Below are 23,996 nucleotides of genomic sequence, written 5' to 3' on the forward strand. Positions count from 1 at the left end.
GCCTGGAAGAAATGCAACAAGCGTATCAAAAAGTCAAGACTGTCCTCACATGGTATCACACAGCCGGATATGACAGTGAACATTACAGGACTTCACATACAGTTAAACAATGCTGAGGATACAGCGGTGGGAAGCGGGTTATAGTGGTAGAATTTGGAGATACATGGAACTGAATGACAATAACTATAAAATCTATGTTTGTGTGTGTATGTGTGTGTGTGTGTGTGTGTGTGTTCGTGTAGAGAGAGAGTGAGATTGAGGGCCACACTTGGAGAGAAACTCCTTGAGCTGCTCTCAAAGCATTTGTCACATTGGAGCTGTGAAGAGATGAAAAAAATCTAATCGCTGGAGAGCACTCTGAAATTGTGTGTGTGTGTGTGTGTGTGCGTGTGTGTAATGACTTTCATTTAACCAAGATGTAATACAGAAACAGATAAAAGATTTTTCTTTGTAATTTTTACATACACCCAATGTAAGACCTGAATCCTGTTATAATCAGTATAAGTAGGAGTGACACAAGCATCATCGATTCATATTACAACAGCAAACATGTGCATGTTCTGAGCTACGAGCTGCCAGTTCAACACTGGACCTGTTGTCTCCTGTCATTAACCCTTTTTGCTTTGCTCTCCTGTGTCAAATCAGCTGATTTAGAGGGTTCGGGAAGAGGCTGAACAAAAAATGTGTTTGCACGAAATACAACAATAAACAGCTACAGTTTTTGACAAATATGATTCTTATGTCTTGTTTTCTCTCCACATAAAATCAGGTCAGTTTGCTCACAAAGTCCTCCAAACAGCTTAGGCTTGGACAACCCTTGAACTTCATAGTAAAGTCGTCCGCTCTCCTCTTTCTCATGGCTAAAGCAGCCCGACGGCTAATGGAGATGGCTAGTGAGGTAGCCAGACTTCTTTCACTCTGTCCTCTTCAACATTATGCTACATTTCTGTTGTGTGTGTGCGTATAAAACCACACAAAGTAAGGTTGTGCTACAAGAAAAGTAGCTCTAAAGAACTCTAAAGAAGACCCCCCCTCTCCTTGTAACCATAACCTTCAAAACCTTCTGTACTGAAAAGCCAAGTAGCGGGCAGCTAACTCTGCTAACCCATCGTCCACCAAAGTCCAGCAGAGTTTGTTCAATTCACTGGCATTGTTTTTCGGGGGGTTGGGAGGTGGGTGGTTGGTGGTCAGTGAGGTGTTGGGTAAACACTCCTGAGTATTCCTCCATCGTAGTGAACTTCAGATCAATGCGAGCATCCAGGAGAGGCGCGCTGCCGTCATATTTCCAGTAGATACTTCTCAGGGACCAAGCCTCTCTTCTTCCCGCTGCTCAGCCGGAGGAAGCCGTCCGTCTCCTCGTTCTTCCCCACACAGATCTGTAGAGGAGGGGAGAGAGGGATGGAGAAGGAGGAGGGGGGGCAGTGACATTGAGTGGTGTAGAGTGTTTGGACCGAGGCTCTAAGTGAGCCGCAATGGAAGCCATAACATGTTGTCCTCTGTAATTTCAGCCGTTTTCTGCATGCATTTGCATACATTTGTAATTATATTCAGTGTGTGTGTGTGTGTGTGAGAGACAGACACAATGTGTATTTTATGCATGTTCACCTGGGCCTCTTTCACAGTCATCTGGCCTTTGTCTCGGTTGCCATGGAAACCAGCGGTGACCTTCCACACCCGCTCACCGGGGCGGACCCGCTGTACAAAGTTGGCTGGGAAAAATCCCACCTTGTCTTTGCTTTTCCCCTGGTAAACACAACCACACACACACACACACGCACACACACATTCGCACACACATTTTGACAGATATGTTCTGAACTGGCTAGAAGAAAAAAAACGAAATGGTCTCTAATGGTTCATTGTTTATTTGATTAAAATTGTTTGGTTTTTACTACAGTAAAAAATCCATGATGCTAACTTCTCTTGATTTGAGTAAAAATCATCCTCTATGGAAAGAGCCACAAATTGCTGCTTTGTTGACAGAACTGAATAGGCCTACTGCATTTCATTCTCTCTGCCTGCATGCATTTCAATGAATGTACATTGTGAAAAACAGCAAGAAACAGCACTACAGTCTTTGACAGCCCTGGGCCGCGTTTACATAATTACTTTTTTTTTTTTTATATTTATTTGCTTAACCAGTTGCTTAAATAATAATTTTTGTATGACAATATCCCTTTGAGAATCACATTTGAGGGATACTTGCTAGACTACCAAATAGTGATTATTAGCAGAAATTTTACCTCTACTCAAAAAAATATCAGCAAAGTAATAATACTTGTACTTGAGCGGGATATTTTTGTACTTTTTCCTTCCCTGGTGTGTTGTGTATGTGCAGGTCTATGTCTGTCCTCCATTAGCAGGTGAAGGTTAAGACCTTCAGCTGGCTCATTAAACACTGTCTGTCCTGTTCCTCTTTTCTTGTCAGCCTAACTAGCTCTGCTAACACCCACGCCTGCCATCCTTCAAGCTCATCCACCACCTCTGTAGTCTCATTCTCTCTGAATAGCTCGACTCTGAATGGGAGAGCTTCAGCTTACTCGAGAACTGTCTAATTGAAGGCCATATGTGTGTGTTAGTATCCATTCTAGAGCCAGACTGGTACCAGCAGACTGGTAGTGAGAACAATTTATTCACCTGCTCATGGGCTTAGTCATTTATGGAATGCTATTGACAGGTATTAACATCCAGAGGAAATAGGATTCAACGGTTTTGAAATTTCTCATCCAGACAGGCTTTCAGTGTATTTTGAAAAGAAAGATTTTTCCATAGCCCACCTTCCACCAGTCCTCATTGGAGTCATCTGTGACTTGAACTCTGTCGCCGGGCCTGGAGGGAAAAGAGGTGGTCAAACAAAGTGCTTGAGAGGAGAGGAGAGGAGAGAAGAGAAGAGAAGAGAAGGGAAGAGAGGAGGGTCTTGCACAGGAAGATATCAACATTCATGTGCAATCCCAGATTAATAACAGATGGACACGAAGCCATAACAAATGCTGGACATAACAACACAGAAAAAACTCATTCACATAACTAGAAGTCAGTGGACATGAATGGAATAATTAAAGCCACAGTTTGTCAGAAGTGGTACTTAGTAGGCAAGAGGGCCAATACTAAGGCCACTGCCTGGGCTTGAATCCCAGTTGCTGTCACTACATGCCCATTCTTCACACAGTTTCATGTATAATAAATAGAATTAGGCACTCCAATTTTCTGAGGAAAGTGGACTGCTCTCTCCTTAAAAAAGCGAGGGGGATCTAGTTCCATGATGCTGATGTGGGACAGATGGAGCAACTTGATCTAAGTGAAAAAATCTGCATGTGGAGAAGCGCCTCACTGTGATCAGTGGTGGGGTTCATACCCATGCTCAGCAGTTTCCCACACCTACTCACATACAACAATTCTCTCTCTCTCTCTCTCTCTCTCTCCCTCTCTCTCTGTCACACACTCAACGCAGCTGTTTGTCCTTCCCGGCCTCCCAGCCTGCCCTGCCCCCCCAACCCCAAACCCTGCAACCCCCTACCATCATCCCGCTGAGGAGGCAGATGGCGTGCGAGTGTCAGTGTAATTTTGGCCCGGTGTACACTTCCTCCTTTCTCACCTGATTACTGCAGGATAACTCTCTCTCTCTCTCTGTCTCTCTGTCTCTCACACACACACACACACACACACACAGCTTACAGACAAATGTGCAGGACTGACCGCAGTTCCAAGTCGTTCTTTTCCTGAGGCAGGAACTTGTAGAGAGCCACGTAGGTGTGGATGGAGTGGACCTCCACCCGCTTGGGAGTCTGACAACAAAGAGGGAGGTGAGAAGGAGGAGTGAGGAGAGCGAGAGAGCGAGAGGGAGAGAGAGGGAGGAAAAACAGAGTTGAAGATAGTGATGTGTGTGTTCCTGATGGGCTTTTGAAAGATTAATGTGTGCTAAATGATGTGTAAATGTATGAAACTCAGTGAATGGGAAGGAGAGTTTGAAGCGCAGTGGCACTGAGAGAAAGAGAGGCTGAAGGAGAGGGAGAGAGAGAGAGAGAGAGAGAGAGAGAGAGAGAGAGATAGAGAGAGAGGAGACAGGGAGGAAGAGAGGAATGCTGACTACACACCTTCAGACTGACCCTGTCTTCTGAATCAGCCTTCTCGCTTTCAGGAGGGGTGAGCGCTGGAGACAGAGACATAATGAGAGAAAGAGAGAGGATAGGACAGAGAGACAAAGATATATGTGAGAGAAAGAAAGGTTGCGTGCATGATAAAAGAGAGAAACATCGTGGGTGCGGGAGGTAGAGAAAGAGAAAAGGGAGGGATACAGAGAGAGAGACAGAGAGAGAGAGAGAGAGAGGTCTTGTCACTTTGCGGCAAACAGAAGGAAGGTCAGAGCCAAGGTCATTTTAAGTGGCAGCAGTACAAACAGAGATGATCCCGTCTCCTGGGACTGCAGACGGAGAGGGAAAAGTACTGGGGAGACAGGGCTGGACACCACACACACACACACACACACACACACACACACACACACACGCACACACACACCACCTCTCTAGCGCTCTCTCTTGTGCTAATGGGATGCCTTAACATTTTGAAATTCAGTTGGCTACGTTCCTTCATCAGACACTTGGCACATTGAGGAAAAAAGAGTGAACATTTGTACTTCAGAGTCCCTAAAAACGCCTCCCTCATGAGGACGGTTTTCTGTAAACTTTGGATCCAAATACTCTATTAACAGATTGTTTTGCCTTTAAAAGGAAAAATCCACCACAAATAACTGTTAAACACTGTTAAAAAACAGCTATTGGTGATGTACCTTGCATTTCTGGGCTCATTTTGTCGTTTAATGGTGTATTTTTCTTATTTCAACAAGCCAAACGCAAATGACATGACATCATGTTGAGATATTTGCAGTTCAGCTACAATGGCGTTTAATAGCACAACATTTTTCACCCATCTAAATTATCAACAGCAACGTCAGGTTTTGGTGTCAGTCTGTCAGAATCAAAGATCAAGGGCTTCTTTCTAGACTCAACATTTTGCACTGATATTCAGCAATCCTACAGGGAGAAACCCATCATACAAGAGGCAGAGATAATGATTTCTCCACTGACAGTAGCCTCAATAGACCAGAATGCAATGCAGCCACAGCTTGTATCTTGGCGGGTCTGTCCTCGGTAGCGTGTGAAATACAACACCCTGTTTGACGGCTTTTTTGTAATTTGAACAACCGGGCACGACGCACCATGGCATTGTTCTCTCTCCGCTCTCACTTTTTTTTCTCGACTGGAAAAACGTATTATTCTGCTGCTATTGCTTCCTCCACCTACATGTATACAGCACAGACAACCTCCTTCTCTGGGGTTTGTCAAAAGTCATTCTTGGAAATGTGGGAAATCACTAACTGAAGTAGAAATAGATGAGACAGGTTGAGGGAAAGGGAGTAAATCAAAAAAGTAACATTTCATCACAAAATAACTGGAATACACTGAACAGTGAAAGAGTATCCGAAGGTGGAATTTTCCTTTAAGGCTTTTCGTCAGTTCTGTACTGTATCAAATGCAGGAAGAATAAACTGTCCAGACAAACATTTATCCTGAAAGTTGCCCAGTGTAGCCAATTATACGTTAGAGATTCAAAGGAAAATTATGTGACTTACTTCCTGGGATGGGTTCCTCTTCTGCTATTGGCTGGCTTTCTAGACTCTCGTCCAGTCTCTCTGCCTATATTAGAGAAAGGGGTGGAGCCAGCAGAATAACAGAGAGTGAGCAATATTTTTCGAGTGACTGATGTCGTTATGAATCAATATGATGGACTGCTGTTGGTGTGTGTATGTGTGTGTGTGTGTGTGTGTGCACATGTCTACCTCATGACTGGGAGACTCTGAGATACTGCTGAAACTGGATCGACTCATCTGAGCTAGCGACGTCCCATAACGCAACGCCTCGTACACAGGGTCAACGATGCCATTCCCCGCCTCTACACACACCCAAACAAGATGTAATTGAGCAACACATGCACAATATTATAGGTGACACACACACACACACACACACACAAACACACAAACACACAACAGAGGCCTGTCAGGCAGCAAAGACCAAAGGCCACAGTAATCGGTCATCCTGAGAATCCACTTGTTCTGCGCTGTGATAAATCAGCCAGCGGTCCCATCACTCACCCTGGGCGGCGGGAGCCTCTCTGACCACACCCAGCGGATCAATGGTAAGCAGAGGAGAGCTGAAGTTCCGCTTAAAAGCTCCTGTCTGACAGGCGGAGAGAGAGCCAGAGAGCCGGGAAGGAGGGAGGAGGGGAAGGGGAAGGAGAGGGGAAGGAGAGATGTTACTTGAGGCTGAAAAAAGACAAAGGGCAGATTTATTTCGCTGCTGTAAGACAAGACAGCCTTGTGGCTTTATTTAGGAAAGGTGGGCCTGTGTGTGATGGAAGCTGTCCAGCTGAAAATGCCTAAGTGTGCCGAAGATGCTTTCAAAGGAATTTCAGTTTTGGACAAAGGAGTGCCTCGGCTTTCTTTCAATGTGACTTTGAAAACATTTTAGTAGCTTTTAGTACCTAAAAACATTTTGCGCATTTTTAAGTTGTGCTTTCTGTCATTATTCTGAGTCCTATTTGGACTGTAGGAGGAGGGGAAAGGTCAGTTTGAGGTTGTCAGTTGATCTTTTTTCACATACATTTTGCATTTTAGGCACTCTGATGAACTTATTCAGAGCAAGTTACAACGAGTAAGTAGGTTGTCGTTCAGTACTTTTCCTCATAGGACTGTTGATGGGACGCATTGGTTGTTGTGGGGATCAAACCTGTTGGTAACGGGACAGCCTCATACCTCATATCTACAGTATATACATACTGCAGAAGTGCTATGAAGGCAAATCCAATGACACTGATATACATCTAGTCTTAGTGATATTGGTTAGTTCAACTGACAGTGATATCATATTGTATCAGTACCCACCATTAGTTTTAACATAATGAGTTTGTAAAGTAATTTTCCCCAACACTGCTGTATGCATGCTGCACTTCTTCTTCTTTGCCTTATTCATCTGGTCTGGCAGTTCGGCACCACAAAGGTCTGTCACTGTCATGCTGCAGATGATCAACCGGTGTAGATCAGTTACTTTGGAACCTTAGATATCTTCGGTTTCTTTATTTAGCTAGAGAAAACTGTTTAGCCATGTGACGCATCAGTCTAACAGTTAACAGTACAAAGTGCTGTTTTTGACAGAAGGGCTGTTAGTGAATGTGTCTTATGTTCTCCAAATAGAAAGAGTTTATAAAGATAGCATCTCAGATTTTATTTGATTCCAGTCGTTCTGTTTCAGTAGTTCTAACTGCTATATGCTGAAAATAACATGTCATCAAAAACGTGTGTAATCTTTTATGGATTTTTCTGCCATTCTGTGCAGGAAAACATTCTCAAACAGAAAGGCTTACAGACAGTCAGCAAAGCTTATCAGCCAACCCCAGTTTATCAAGATAAAACCACATTTTCAGGACCACATATTAGTTTGGAAGCCTTTATGTTAGATTTGTCCCTTTTTCACCCAGCCAGATCTGTAAAATACTTTATGAGCTTTACAGTAAAAAAAAAAAGAATATTCCACAGGCAGACCATAACATACTGTATCATGATTGCTTTCATAAATGACAGATCATTGATAAATACCTGTCAACAGTGTTTTAAGGCAATATTTCACTTTGATGCAACAATTGAATTTTCTGCACACTCACCATCACCAGTCCCTGTCTGATACGACAGTAGCTGCTCCTGGAAAATGGATTCAAATCTGACATTCAGACTTTTTACCCCCAAGTCTCTTTATTGATAAATGCAACAGGCAAAACTACTTATTGAGTGAGATAATAAAGAAAAAGAACAAATAATGGAAGTAATGAAATAAATGGAAATAACAAAAAAAAAATTAGTGACACTACAATGGGCAACTAGTACATCAATTATTAGTAGCTGACAGATCTTGTGAGAAGAGACCTTCCAAAAACTACAAAAGTCATTCCAAAGTGAAATATTGCTTTCAGGCACTGGGGGGATGTGGTTGCTGCTTTCAGTACTGACAGACAAGAATCTGTCCAGAATCTCTGGGGGACTTTCCTTATCTCCCTGCCTGCTTACAATAGCCTCACCTCCGAACTGAAATGAGCCTTCCTGATGTGAGGCTGCGTATTGCCTGCTTTCAAGTCAGCTAGCTACTCCTCTTCTCACAAAACCAATCCTCAACCCTTCTCATGTCAAAAACTACAGATTGGTATCACTGCTTTCATTCATTTTTCATTCAAAACACATAAATGTTCAGCGTCTAATGAACTGTTTGATACTGTTTCCTGTTTGAACTGTTTGTTTCTCACAAAATAGGCTACTGGAGCAGTCTGGTTTCAGGACATGTAGCAACTAATAATATAATAACTTGTAAAATATAATAAAACATCACTCTAAATGGGTCATAAATGTGATCAAACCTGTTAATGTAATAAATTCCCAGATATTGATCATATTGTCACATTAACTGGCCATTATACTTTCATAAGGGTGTATCATATTTTTAATTGATGACACAATAATAATTGACTAATGATATGCTAACTGGTAAGAATAAGAAGAATGTCTCAAACTATTACATTATTAAATAATATTGTTGCTCCAGTTCAATATATGTTAGACCCCATATGAAGTCAGATTTGCTGGTAAATGTAATGTGATGTTATAACAATATCCAGCAGTTTTATTACATTAACAGCTTTTATTACATTTTAAACCCAATTAAATGGACATTTTATTACATTTTGACCAGTTATTGCAATATGCGCCAGTTATTACATTGCAGTCTGTTCCAATTAGACTGTGCTCCTTGCTGTCACTGAAGCACTCCACTCCACTAGAGCTCCTTCTCCTTCCTCCGCCTTCATCCTCTTCAACCTGTATGCAAGTATGTGAGTCAGATTCATCAGATGTCTTGCTTTCATTATCCATGTTTTAATCGGTTTGTGTCCTGTGTTTCCTGTAAAGCACTTTGTGGCAAACAAGTTGAAAAAGCTCTCTGTAAATAAACTTGGCAAATACTTCACTACCCATCTGATTATGCTAATTAATTAGTGAAAATCGGCCTCATCTTCTCTGTCAATGACCCAATTTAAAATAGATTAATGTGCTCAGTTCTGGACGGAAAGGAAAATAACTTCTTCAGCATCAGGAAGCTTGAATCCTCTATTTCACGTCAGACAGCCAAACCCTACTCCTGCAAAAACACTCTTCCAAGTAATAATTTAATTACATTTCAACAATGTTGGCAACGGCAACCGTGAAGCATGACTGACAATATTGGACTGCTGAAATTTAAGAGAGCAGACAAACTGAAAATTTCACACTCTGCTCAGTCAAGATCAGCAGAAAGCAAGCGAGACTGGACTCTGACTGCTGGACTGTAAGAGAGCAGACTCATGCTCTGACACAAATTGGGGTTACAGCGCGGACGGGTGTGCGCATAGCCTTTCCGCAGAAGCAGTTATTTTGTGCAATCCTCAGTAGGCCTATTTTTTAAATAAACATATTGATTAGTAAAAAGCTGTCATGCTTCCAAAGTCATTTTAAAACTGATAGCTGCTTGATTTTTAAGGCAGTTGCATTTGCTGAGTTTGCACTCAGCAAATGGGCTGGTCAGGAGCCAGGGGGAAACGCAGTCATCAGTATTTCTTTCTTTTACATTATTATTTTACATACAAATACCAGTTGATGTCATTTTTGTCTCCTGAATTCAGTGTTTTTTACCCTCTATTATGAATTACTTGTTCTATTTATGAATCGTCATGCTCTTCACTGAATCTGCATGGTGCGTGTACAGTAGATGACCTCAGCGAAGTCTAGTGAAAAGTGGACCTCTTGCTGCGAAAGGTTGCCCGGGTCTGCTCCAGTTCCAGACTGTGCTCTGCTATTATCGGCCACTTCGCTCTCTCCTCCCTGCATTCAGCCTTGACTCATCTCCCTCCTGGCTCCAAATAGTGGAGAGTGACCAAGAGTGGAGTCACTCTCTGTCAGTCCCTGCATGACTGAAACCTCATCTCTTCAAGAAACACATCACACTCCCCTGCTCCCCTACCTTCCTCCTCAACTCATACCTGATATTGCTCTTTTTTTCTGCCTGGCTCTTATTTCTTTACCTTCTCTTTTGTAAATATTCTACAGAAACATGAATATTTGTTATATCTGTTGTCTGAGTGCTGTGGCTTTGACCCTTGCACTCCTAATTATTGGTTGCTTGCAAGGTTGGTGATTTAGGAATGTGAACTTATTCTACTATTACACTCATTGTACGTCATTCAAACAGTGCCATTGAAATATCTAAATGTAAATCTGAATGAGATGAGTTGAGGACAGTGAGAGGAATGTACAGAAAGAGATACAGAGTCAGACAGACAGACAGACAGACAGACAGAGGGAGAGAGAGAGAGAGAGAGAGAGAGAGAGAGAGAGAGGGACAGACAGGGACAGAAAGACAGATATAACAAAGAGTGTGTGTGAAGTCGTCCTGTGCACATTGCTGACCTAGGCTATGCAACTTGATGCATGACTTGAGTTGCCAGTTTGACAAATGCTTTTAATGTTGGCATTAGTGAGCTGAGGGTGGACATCTAACCAAATATTCCCGGTTGTTCCTCTACCTTGCACAGAACAGAGACACAGCAGTGCATTATCACCTGGTCTTTGGATTGGGTAAGACATCAGAATACACCTCAGTCTCACTGCCGCGGATTATGGCAGACAAATGTTTGGAGGGATAACTCAATTTTGGTCATGAAAGTTGACAAACACACAAGCTGCCCTTTTCTGAAGATAATAAGGATTGGGAGAACCCTCTCATTGTTGGTGCTTGAGTGCAGATGTCATTTCAAAGGGCAATGTATGAAAACTTTAATAAGTTGCAGCTTTGATTCTGAGCGGCATTTAGCCAAGGTTAGTATTCAGCACTGCTAAAATGCACTCTACTTTGGGATTCACATTTCCTAAATAGAATAAATCTGATTAAAGGAATGAATGCCCAGCATGGCATTAACTCTCACTAAGAATACTACTCCTCTCACTACTAATACTACTTCTCATGGTTCACACTACTATCCTGATGGGATCACTGCCTTTCACATAGAAGTGGCAGGAACATTCAACCATTTGAAACCAAACTGGCATTTGGGATCATCTTCTTACAATTCTTTATCAACAGTAGGACATTAAAGGTACAAAAACTGTTCTACATTTCAATCCATTCTACAATTCCTCTACATTTCAACTGTCTATGATCAATATCAATAAACCCATTGTATGATCAGTATGCCATAAAATTAAAATCGTCAACTGAACAATTACAGCTCATTAAATGCAATCCAAGCAAAATTCCACAAGAGGTCTATTTGCATACAAAAAGCTTAAAATGACACTATAATTTCACCTTGGTGGAGAGTGACTCAATCCCGGACCTTAGGCTGCATGTATAAGAACTAGCTTCGAACTCCCTCCAGTTTCTGAAAAATGCCTAATCCTTGCTTTGATGAGTGTGCAACGCTCGGAAAGGACACCGCCGAAGGCTTGGCTAGAGCCTGCCGTGTCATATCCTCCGGGGACCGTGTGCGCCTCAAACACACCAAATTTCACACTGAATTAGCCAGACCAGCTGGTACAGGGAGATATTGATTTTCCAACAGACTTGAGAGGGCAGGAAGGAAATGTAGCATCCAGACAAGGGAGAAGAGGGAGCAGCACATGAGGGAGGAAGGACAAAAAGGATGAGTGAAAAAAAACATTGGGACCTGGCCTCTGAAACTTTATCAGCCTTCTCAGCTTTTGTTCCTCCTATAGCATTTCCTGGACTGAAGATAATTTTATCACACTGTAACCCTTTCTCTCTTGCTTTCACACTCCTCCCAGTATCTCAGTCTGTTTGCAAAGCCCCGGTCAATCCACTTTCCATGTACAATCCCTACCTTTTTTGTTATATCTCTGCCGTTTTGAAAAAAGCTCTTATCCTCTTTTAACAACATGGGGGCTTTAAGGCTAAGCATATTACCAGGCTCACTGGCAATGCCAACCAATTGGGAGAGACAATTACAGCATCCAGACGCTGTTTTGTTCTGCTGAGACAATACATTCTGTGTCATTCCCTGGCCTCCCGAGAGCTCATGCATTTCCAGTAAATTCATCATATTCATCATAACACAATATATATAAGAATACCATTAACAATGCCAAAATAAGCCTAAACATCCTGGCATTGGTGATAGCCTTTACATTTGGCCAGGTCAGCTGGGCTACCTGGCGGTAACTGCAGAAATGAAGGAAATATCTGGGCAACTGAGCAAAGCAAACTACTGTACATTGAAAGCATTTAGGTGCATTTTTCCTGCCATGGTTTAGGTCCTGTGAATCCTCAAGAGGGCAAAGAATATGGCAATTAATGCAAAGCTATCTTGAGTAATCACCCTATTCCTGTGATGAAGCGTTTTATCCTAATGGGAGTGGTGTCTTCAAGGGTGACATTGCTCCTATCCACAGGGCACAGAAAATGAAAATTATGTTGAATTTATGCCAAGGCCGTCTCAGTCAGCTAACTGAAAATCCAAAAACTTATGGGAAACTTTACAGCAGCATCTGAGGCAGCGTTTCACACCATCATTAACAAAACAACAAATGACTGAATATTTCCTGTCATCTCCGTAGAAACAGAAACTTCATGCTGCCATGTCCTTTATTTGGGCAGTTAGCTGTTACTGCCAGCTTCATAAAGGTGTGTGGTAGTGAGAGTTAATGTTAGATCACAGTATAGCGGTCTTACCTTGCCGTTACAGGGCTGCTGGGAGAGCTCCGACGAGCACCAGAGGTGAGCACCCAGCTTACAGGCTTTACAACGCAGACCCTGCTTGGAGTTCGCTGCATAGACACAAACATTTCACATCATCACACATCTTGGTAGGCCAAACACAGGTGTTTGTCATCAAATAACAGGGGTTTGCAAACAAACAACAACCCAAACAATGATCAATGCTTATGACAAACCATCACACTGGTAGGAAGTAGCCACAGTCAGGTAGGACATTTTAATGCCATGATCATCATGGCAAAAAGTATCTTGGAAGCGTTACTTTTCAAAACAGTATCATCAAAATTGCCATAAGTGATTAATCATTTCACCATATATTTACTATTGCAAAAACACATAAAACATGTAACTGTTCTATTACACCCTAAACAGATTTGGACACTGAACACTACCCAACATAGAGCAGCTCTTGTTCTATATGAAAGTCTTAAGATTTCAACTTGTTAGTGCATTCAATCAACAGATCATCCTGGTAGTCACAGTAGTGGCAGTGGCATCAATAATATCAGTGTTTTCACCATAGTATATAGTGAAGCTGGTATACCAGCCTGAGCATTGCAGGAAGTTCATGTGGCATCATGTGAATACTGTCTAACCATGTGACTGCCATGCTGACTAATAGCAACCTAATTTAAACTAAACATGTTAAATTTTCAAGCATTAGTGCCTTTATACTATTGATTGAATTTGATTTGTATTAAACCTGAGTTCATTTTGTAGGAGAGCGTCTTTCATGCTTAACTGACTAATTAGCATGACAGTTGTCAGGTTTCTTGATTTGGACACAGAGACCAAACTACAACTCCTTAGTGAGATTCTGTTGTTGCATTTTCATGTCAGTTATTGGAGATCACTTGTTGTTATACTGGATTTCATGGCATAGAAGAACAGTTGCTCAGAAGCTTGACAAGTCTGCATATTCCTTGAACAGATTGTATCCAAAGGATCTTTGATTTCCAATGTGTTTACACAGAAATGTTATGGATTAAAAGTTGTTCAGTTAGTAGTAGTAGTAGTAAGTTTGCCATGTGTGTGCTGTGCATGCTACATCTTAAATAAAATCCCACACTTTATCACAGGAAGCTGAAGAAAATCTCTGATGTCCCCTATCTATCCTATCTTGGATTGGGTGGATTTGACACTAGCGTTAATAAAGAACTATTCCTGCCTTGAGTGAGCATTAGACTGGACCATGTGACCCACCTTGGATCATGTGTTTGCATCGCTGGCAGCAGGTAGGCCTGCGGAAGACGTGCTCCTGGAAACAGTGGGTCTTGACCGGCTGCAGCTGGGCCTGAGGCTTTGGCTGGGTTTTGGAAGTCAGGGACAACGAGGGACTGATGGAAGGTGAGTGTGATGACAGTGAGGGGTTGGGACTGAGAGAGGGGGAAAGGGACGGAGAGCGCTCGTAGGCCAGGGGCGACTCAGAGAAGGGGGGTGGAGAGGGAGGGTGTGGGGGTGTGGTGATGAGGGCCATGGGGAGGCGGGATTCGCCGTTGTTGCGCTGGAAGAAGTTGTCCACGCTCTTACTGCGCATGACTGACTTGAAGGACAGGGAGCGTTTCAGCCGCTGCAGCTGGAACAAAAAGTGGAGAATATGCTTAGCTGACAGTTTGCACTGAAGACAGATGTCAAATCACAAAAGGTTCCAGGAGGGTTGAAATTCCCAAACTTTTTGAAGGAATGAGGATGCAATTACTAGGAAGAGTGGAATATATCACAGAAACACACCCACTCAAGGGAGCTATAGCACGCAACACTAAGTATGAGACGAGCCCTCATTATTTCAGTAACCATGAAGTACAACTTGAGCATCTGAAAGACGTGTTCTCATTTTCTGTTCTGTCACTATAAACTTTATGAGTGAAAATATAGAGTGGGAAGCTTTTATGTTTCAGCTGCAAAATGAAGGGCCTTTGAAATGAAGAGAAGTGTTGAACTCCGAGGGGTGAACAGCGTTTTAACAGCAGCAGTCAGTTTGAGACTCGGCTCTACCCTCTGACCGACCTTGCCCTGCCAGGCTGGCTTCTGATCTTCCATCTTCAGCTTTTTTTTACCCTTCCCTAGATCACAAATTTGCCATCCCTAGCGAATCCCGGCAAGTCAATAACCCTTAAAATTCACATTTGATTAGTTTTATTGAGCGGCCTGCACCTTCACATTTGATGCAGTGGTGCACAGCAAACACTGTGTTTATCTTTCACTCTCCGCCTGCCTCCATTTCCAGCAAGCCTGCCACCCAGTGCTCTTGGCCGCAATAAAGGCAAACTGCTAATGACAAAAGATTATGGGGAGTTAGGGGCAACGAGCTCCAATATATGGAAATAATAACTCCTGTGGACTCATACATCAAATGAATGGCCTGCGGAATGAGGACAAGGGAGTAATATGTCCCTGAGATTGAAGAGTAACTCCTCTATTTACACAGAGATCATTAACCGCCTATATTCCTGCCTGGGCTGTGAACATTGTTTTGAGAATCTGGCTCTTTATTACGTCTCCAACTCCAAAAGCAGTTGCACCTGCTTTTGTTAAGTACTTGGAATAAAGTTGCGGATTCATGTTGTGTCTGTGTCTGCTTTTCTTTAGTCTTCTGTAGAGCTGGTATGTGTCTGCATCTACTTTTGCTTAGTCTTTGGCATCAAGATGTGTCTGCCTTTGATGTGTATATAGGGTAGAGATATTTTGAAAGGCAGAAACCTAGCACACCAAGATGCTACTTTAGTTTTGATATCACTGCCTTTGTGTAGGTTTATTTGTGCGGAGGTAGCAAATCAAATCAATAATGTTGAGTAGGTTCCTCTTTTTCTCCCTTAAGCCACAGATTCACAGACGCCAATTAGTGTGAGTGATGAAAAGAGCCCTCTGTTGACCCATTAGTGAGAGCCTCTCGTGAATGTTTTTCTACCGGGAGCCGAGTCCATGCTCTCTTTAATGGCCCCTTTTTTTGGCTTGACTGGTGGCCCATTCAGTAATGGATGTTCCTCTCCATCAGATTTTTTAACTTCTCTGACCTTGTTAATCGTTTCTCTGGTGAGCGCCAGAAATTGGTCCAATTCCAAAGGAAAAAGGACAATGAATTTTTAAGCTTTATACTTGGGTAACACGACTGATATCATCGATAGGTTAATATACACCTCCCTCTGCTTTTATATGTGACAGAAAAATAAGAAAAAAGATTAAACAAACTCTCATCTGTAGGTCTAAGTTGGGTTAAAAAAGTATAATAACTAGTTTAAGCCATGTTTATTTCCCAAGTAGTTTAATACGGTCAAATATACTTGTTTCACAGAAATTTGGCACTCACTATATTCAACCAAGCCATTTTTTCCTCAATTGAATTCCTATTAAAATCTGTATAGTCCGCTGACCTGCATGGATCAATTATCAATCAATCCTATTATTCAGCAGTTCTCTACTTGATCCCATGGCTATTTGGTTTTGGCTAAAGCACTGCCAAAGAAATACTCCTGAGAAACAGTATCAAGGCAGTTATCAACATGTATAGAGATGCTAGTGGTGGCAGCCTGGCAGCTCTGCTGGACACTTTCACACTGTTTAGCACTCAGGACCTAGTATTTGGCTGACTTTGTTAAGAAAAGCACGATATGAATGTAGTCATTACTAGCATTATTGTTGTTATGTGTGGTTTTGTGTTACAATTCTGTATGTGCACACAAGTCTGTGAGAGTGATGTGTGAATTGCTTTATTGTTGTTGTGCAAGTGCAGGTGTTGCTGTGAGAGTGTGAGTGTGTAACTCTTCATAAATATGAACATTATATCCCATAACATCCTCTCCTGAAAACCGAACAGGACCAAAAGCTGTTTTCTAAGGAATACAAACTGCTATAAATCTCCGCAGCACTCCCGTCTCTCCATCGGGTTTTGAAGAGGCTATTTATGGCTCACGATGCCAGAGACCTGTCACTCTCTGAACTACTGACAGCAATTAGCTTAGCACAGTGCGAGCAGATCTGTAGATTGTGGTTTGAGACATGGAGGAAGAGGATGAGGGAAGGAATAAAAGTGCCAGGACAGTCTAAGAGATGGAGAGAGTGAGGAAAAGAGAGGACAAAAATAACAAGCAAGTAATAGAGAGGAAAGAGACAGGAAAAAGAGAAAGATAGTGAGAGAGCAAGGAAAAGATAGAAAGAGTGAGTAAGACAGATGGACTGAAAATACCACTCCCCCCCCTCCTCGTCTTTGAAAGCTCAACAATGCAGCGGGTCCTTTCTCTCTCCCCCCCCTGACAGACAGACGGGACGGTGGAGAGGCAGAGCAGACGTCCTAGCCTTGTTCTTTGGCTGTTTGAAGATGAGTACAGAGCACAGAGATGTTTGGTGGAGGTTTCTATAAATAGGCTGTTGTGAGGAATGCCTGGATAAATTAATGATTAAGGGGGGTGGAGTGGGGGTGGGGGTGTTCACACAAGATGCCTGTGAAAAGGCGAAAAGTCAACCTGCTGCCACTACAACGCAGTCTCATCTCCTATGTTTTTGTCACCAAATACGCTGCCTTTTCCACATAACAGAGACGATGGTACGGAGGAAAGAGAATCAAATGTGGCTGCTGTTGCAGAACTGCATCAGAAAGAAAAATCTCTCTGCAAGCAGTTCTACAGTTGGACAAATCTTGAAGCTTATATGGCTGCTGTCATTTATAAGATGACCAATTAAGATAACCTAATATAAGTCACACAATGAGAGACTCAGGAGAATTTGGCTCTCAATAATTGTTGTTCATTCCAGCCCAGAACACAATGTCCTCCATCTCTGGCTCCATCTCCAAACATGGTATCACAAAGATGGCTAGTTGGTCAGAATCACTCAAGTAATCACTACATTAAAGAGATAGTTCAGGGTTTTAAGAAGCCTGTCTGATTTATCATGAACTGAGTGTCCTTTCACTCTATCAAAAAAGCACTTTCTTTTGAGATATTGGAAGCAGGCATTGTTAGCACTGTTAGCAATGCTAGTGTAAGTCAATTATCTTGAAAACCAATTGTATGAAAAATCATATTCAAATCCTTGTAAATAGTTAACTATGTTGTGAAACAGTTTGGGAGCCGTTTCACCTGATGTTTCACGGACATGTTTTTTAGCTTGTTTCATTCGATTCACTGTCATGTGAAAACCTCATGTTTTAACTTTACTTGGTTCTCTATGGGTTGAGAAAATCCTATGAGCCTTGGGCGTATGAAACCTTTTTAAAAACTCATTGGATAAACTCAAAAATGCATAGTGGTCAACCTAAAAAAGGCGGCTTTTAGCTGTTGACATTTTGGAGATTTTTGAGGTTTTCACCCAACAGCGACAACATGATATCAGCAACTACTTTCAAACACCAAAACAAACTCACAGTTCAGGATAAATCAGACAGGCTCTTAAGAACCTGAAGCGTCCCTCTCACCCTTTATATTAAAAGCTGAGGTGAAAGATGCATTGTGAATCAGATGCCCTCTCACAGCTCGATAATTCTGCTTTCCTGGTGGCATTCACAGCTCAGTGTGTGGCTGTGAGATGTCTGGCTGTTGTTTGAAGGGCTGCATCGTCTTAGCGATGCATTAGCCTCTTGCTAGCAGAGACTCCACCTGCCTGCATGCCGCCTGCTAGAGTGAGCGTCGGAAAGAAGCTCGCATTTCCAAATCCAGCCGTTTAAAAGGCTTATCTGCGTAAGGAGCTTTCGCAATTAGCATGAGGTGACTGCCACACTGGCTCTTTGATGTTCACACAATGCTGAAAGCGCAACACTCATCGGTGTGCTCATAACAAGTTGATTACCTTTTGATGACATTGTGACCCAGTGGGGTTGTTTTATCTCTCACTTGCTCACACGTGCGCACACACACACACACACACACATAGAGGGATTTACCAGACAAAACAGCTGGGAATTCCAAAGCATGGTGTGTTTTCATTATGAGTTGCCCTTTCATCATATATAAATGTCTTTCAGTCAACAAAAAACATCACTGTTTAAATGTCATTAAAGGTTTGAAATGTGTGGGTGCTGGACAGAGTACAGCCCACACAATCCCATTAGCACAACATGATTAGAGGCTAACAACTATTGTCTATTTCCAGGTCTGGTGTACACAATGGGAAGAATGACTCCCTGCTACAAGCCTTTGTCTGTGAGTCTGTTTACATGTAGTTCAGTCAGTCAATACTGTAAGTCAGCAAGCAGCATCTTCATCTTCATGGGTCAATTCAAGTAAAAAAGTGAAAATCAAATTGAGCTGCAGGGTTTTCATGTGACAGTGACAATATAGGTTGCTCAGTATACCCCTTTATGTTTACTTGTAAATAGTGGATTTAGAAATGCTTTAGATTAATTTTTCCACAACAAATTAATTATTCCTTTCATAACATTACAGTAACACACCACTGTATTAAAAAAGTAGGAAAGAATGCTTATTTGATCAATAATAATGAAATGCCTTACTGACAGTAAAATACTGCAATACTAGCAGTATGCTCTTGAACAGTAGCTAAACAATGTGGTTGCTAGGTGACACAAGCACTGGTATGAGTGATGATCTTTGGTTATGCATTAATAATTACATGTGTCATGTGGTCAAAGGTGTGCGTTTGGTGGGTATTTGACAATGTTCTTCCAAAGTGACTCGGCCAATCAGAACTGAGGACCAGAACTATCTGTTTTCTGATTTTATTTTTTTTTCTCTCCATGAAAGACATTAGCTTCCCCTTTGGAGTGGAAATGACACCAGAAGTCCATTGTCACTAAAGGAGCACTGTAAGGTCAGTACTGTTAGAAAAACAAAGTCCGCACTTTTCCCCAACAGACTCTGCCCTCGCCCTGACACCGCATATGGGACTCTGCTGGGTCAGCACTATTTTGGAACTCAATCAAGGACACTATTCGGCTTTATCATTAATCAAAGTAATGCTGGGTCAACATTGGGTGAATGAGCAAAACAGTGAAACTGTAAAGAATGAATAGTGGGAATAAGACAGTGTTGATGTCCTTCTTCTCCTATTTTTAATTTTCTCTGTCCCTCTCAGAATCTCTGTCTCTCTCCCTCCATCTGTTCTCTATGCAGACTAGAGTTTGATTAAAAGGTCAGCAGTCCAAGTCAATCAGTCTGGCAAGGGAAACACACACACACACACACACACACACACACACACACACACACACACACACACTGCTCTATCAGCATTGAGGTGACTGATGTAACCTTTCCTGCGAAAAGTGTGGAAGGAGTAAACACAAGGCGGGGGAAGCAGTTTGGGAATGTAATGTAATGAAATAATTAAATGTTTGTAATGCTGAAAAGTATTGAAATTACACACTAATAAAATATGAATGACACACAAGCATGTCGACACATGCATTCTGAAAAGCTTTGTGCAGCTTTAAGGAGTTCAGTTGAATGCCACAGGATTTCAAACAATGAACAATATCAAATGGAATATGCCATTACAGTCAGAAACTTCAAACTCTAAAACATCACTGTTTCAGTGAAAAAACAAAAAAGTGCATGATTTACAACCATGCATTTGTATCAATTTATAATGAGTTCCATGGGCCCTCAGGTCAATTCAAGAAAAAAAAAGAAAATTGAAATTGCGTTTTCATGTAGTAATATCTTTGCATCACTGTATATTTTGCTCAGGATTCCTATTGGTTATACTAGTTACACTGAGAGTTTAGAGATAAAGAGTCTTTATCAATAATCAATCATCACAATGTAATGAATACCTATTGTGGCATACTTGAAGTGACCCTGCAGGGACTGAACTGGCAACCCTGGTCTTGCACCATGCTCAGACAAATGAGATGCATGTCTCTCTGTTTACTTTCACTTCTCTCCTCTTCGCTGCTCTCTTGCTTCTCCACTTGTCTGGCTCTTCTCTTCTCTTCGCTGCTTCTCTCTTCATTTCCATTTTCTTCTCTCTCCCTCTCTCTCTCTTGGCATGGCCTCAGGCTGGCTAACCATCCCGTCCTTAATCACCCTTATCCTTGCAAACACTCAGGCAACCATCACTAGCCACTCACTCTCTTCAGAAAGAGCAGCAGAGAGCTAGAGAGAACCAAGACAAAGCAAGAGGAGCAGGAGGAATGGGACGAGAGAGAAAGAGAGAGAGGGGAGAGGTGAAGTACAGGGAGGAAAGACCACACACAAGACCAATGTTTGAATTTCAGAATGTTCTACCAGGATTGAGAACCACTGCTCTGGATGAAAGGAGGGCATTGGAAATAGGAAAAGAAGGGAAGGAAATACAAAACACAAAAAGGAAATATGCAAGAGAAAAGCAGGAAATACAGCAAATACAGATGAGAAGATCAAAAGTGAGTTGGAAAGAGAAACAGCAAAAGGAGGAGAGCTAGGGGAAGTGAGTGCGAAGGGCAGAGAGAGAGAGAGAGAGAGAACGGCATCATCATTTACCCTCATAAAAGTGTCTCTGTGTTGGCTGAGGACGCGATGAGCCATGGAGCACAGAGCTACCTTGCACTATCAGCATTTACACTACAACTGTGAAAACTGAACTTTATGTACCGGCTAATATTGAGCGCCAATCTGACTTTCTCCTTTACCAAACAATATATACTGTTTGGCCATTACTTTGGAGTCAGTGGAAAAAAGATGACTGAGATTGTGCTCGCTTAAAGAGGCCTAACGTGTTGCAGGAAGGGGGCAATGAGAGAATTAAGCAAAGTAAAACACTAAATGAAGGCTAGATAAACAGAATACAGAGTACTTTTTCAATGAGAGATGAATGCAGTTTGTCCAATCTTTCCATCTCTCCTGGAATGGAAACTTTCATCATCATCCACAATACCGTGCCTCACCAAACGCAACTCACTGGAACAACATGTCACCCAAATGATTAGAGGGAGAAAATATATATATATATATTTTTTTAGAGCTATCACCTTGCCCGTGGGTGGGAGGTGGAATAGCTATTCGTTCCACTGTCACAGCCTCTCTTAGAGGCACTCTACAAGGCTGGTAGGCCCACTTAGCACTGTAACAAATACTCTAAGAGCCAAGGGACAGTGGAGAGAGAGAGAGAGAGAGAGGGAGATAGAGAGCGCGAGAGAGAGAGCTGGTGGAGAGACGAGAGAGACGGAAGAGAGAGGCAGAGAGAGAGAGAGAGAGAGAGAGAGAGAGAGAGAGAGGAAGAAGGGAAGCAAAAGAGGCGGACAGAGTTACCAAATGAATAGAGCAAAGTGACAGAAGCGAGGAGATTGAGAGTGACAGAAAGAAACAAGTGAAGCTCTAGGCTACAGATACCGTAGAGCAGGCCAGTCTATAACAGGGAATGGTTCACTGAAACCCAGTTGTAACATACATTTCGTCTTCTCCATCCCCCTCCCTTCTTCTTTCTTGTCTGGGATGAGGAGCGGCCACGGCTGTCAGCGGCTTGGCAAACACGGCTACATGGCTGACGCAGCTTTGAGGTTTGTTTTCTCCCTTGTCTGTTTTGTCTGGACGGCCATTTGTGTGAATTATGACCCAGCCCCAAGCTAGACACAGCAAACATCTGCTAGTTGATTGGCTCGTAAATTCACGCAGCACCCCAACACCCACACCCCATTGTGCTGTCCGTAGACAAATACAAATAACGGCCCGCCCTGCCAGGCTTGTTTCAGGTCTCTGTGGCGATGACCAACAGAAGAGCAGCAAAAACGTCATTTGTCATTTGTTGTTGTCGCTGCTGCTCCAGTTAACACGATGTGTGTATGTGTGTGTGTGCAGACACTCGTGTGAAAATGTTGAAAGATAAATGTGACGCAAGCGATTTTATGAAGCAATCAGTGGAGGATTTATTCAGAACAGCGAAGATGTGACGTTCCACGCTTTTCCATTTTTGTGATGGAGAGGCTTGCATGGGAGAAATGCCAATAAAGATCAATTAACAATGACAAGTCCATCCTTTATTAATGCTTCATAGATGGAGTGAGGTTATCACACACTTCTGTCATGTTCACCTTTCTGTGGTGGCTCCATGGGTTTGCTATGAGAGAGGAGGGGAGCAGGGCACCCAGGGGCCCAGGCTCATGACTCCTCTGCTGGGATCCTGTCACTCCTTCCTACACTGAATGTACAATACATTAAAGGCATCTTACTGATATCGAGTTGCAGCCCATTTTGCACAATCCACATCTCAATTGTCTCTTAAAATCCTCGTCTGCATCTCTTTATCTACATCTCCTCTATTGTGATTGGTATAGATTTAATAAGGGAAATCAATAAGGGATGATGGCTTTTGGCCAGATTCACCTCATGGTGTAGGCTACTTCCCGAAAAGAGTAAATGTTCCTAGTATTTTATGCATTCAGTGTACACATGCCACAACACAACATATACTATAGCCTACACACGCACACACACACACACACACACACACACACACACACACACACACACACACACACCTCCGCGTAATCTCTGCCCTCTCACTCTCAGGTCAGACTGGTAACAAGAATTATAAAGGCTTAGGGCTGTTATGTAAAGCAGCCTAACTGTGCCTGGATGTTGCCTGCTGCCACCGACACAGAATTAGCCTTGTAAGAAACAACTTACAGGCTGGTAGGTGAAACTCCCATTAGGAATTAAGTTGAATTTACCGAATTCATGAGAGAAACACTTACAAAGCCTAGGTTTCTCATGTCACATTTCACAGTGAAAACATGTGAATTAATTTGAGAAACTTTTCCATTGAGTAAACAACTGACCAGTAACCACCACTCCACCTGCCAAAACACCCTAGACTTTCTGTTGATTTAAATGTGTTTTTAACAGGGAAACACGGATCTAGGCTGCATGGAAATCGTCCGTTATTTTCACAGGTGTGTTTTACCTTAGATTCAGGTTGACTCGGCACGGTAGCCTGTGGTCGCTGAAGGTCCGGTTTTGAGGTTCATTCTCCTCGCTGATTTCCGTCATCTCGGGTCAGAAAATACTCGTTAAATAGCAAAACTGAAGCAAAGTGATATATGTCCACAGCGACGGAGGACTGGGGTAAAAAAAAAATGCGCATAGAGGTTTAAATAACGCTACAATCTCTCATCCATAGAGGTAGGGATAGTTTTGACAGTCAAGTCATATTTCATCAGCAGCATCCAGTTTGGAATTTGCTTTGCAGCAACGCAATTCC

General features: G+C 42.4%; 1 protein-coding gene across 1 annotated transcript; it reads right to left on the reverse strand.

Annotated features, from left to right (window-relative positions):
* Nucleotides 1-1,277: 1,277 nt before the first annotated feature.
* On the reverse strand, nucleotides 1,278-23,785 carry LOC139651496 (SH3 and cysteine-rich domain-containing protein 2-like). The gene is given in 12 exon segments (XM_071528432.1): nucleotides 1,278-1,376; nucleotides 1,606-1,743; nucleotides 2,778-2,829; nucleotides 3,697-3,785; nucleotides 4,095-4,150; nucleotides 5,633-5,696; nucleotides 5,840-5,952; nucleotides 6,155-6,239; nucleotides 12,822-12,916; nucleotides 14,070-14,442; nucleotides 23,700-23,749; nucleotides 23,752-23,785. Coding segments are annotated over 12 exon segments (1,248 nt in total).
* Nucleotides 23,786-23,996: the final 211 nt, after the last annotated feature.

The sequence above is a fragment of the Centroberyx affinis genome, unplaced genomic scaffold (assembly GCF_046629955.1).
Source record: "Centroberyx affinis isolate AG114_WGS23_722 - 3 ecotype Tasmania unplaced genomic scaffold, CSIRO-AGI_Caff_v1 ptg001674l_1, whole genome shotgun sequence".
In the NCBI taxonomy this organism is placed as follows: Eukaryota; Metazoa; Chordata; class Actinopteri; order Beryciformes; family Berycidae; genus Centroberyx; species Centroberyx affinis.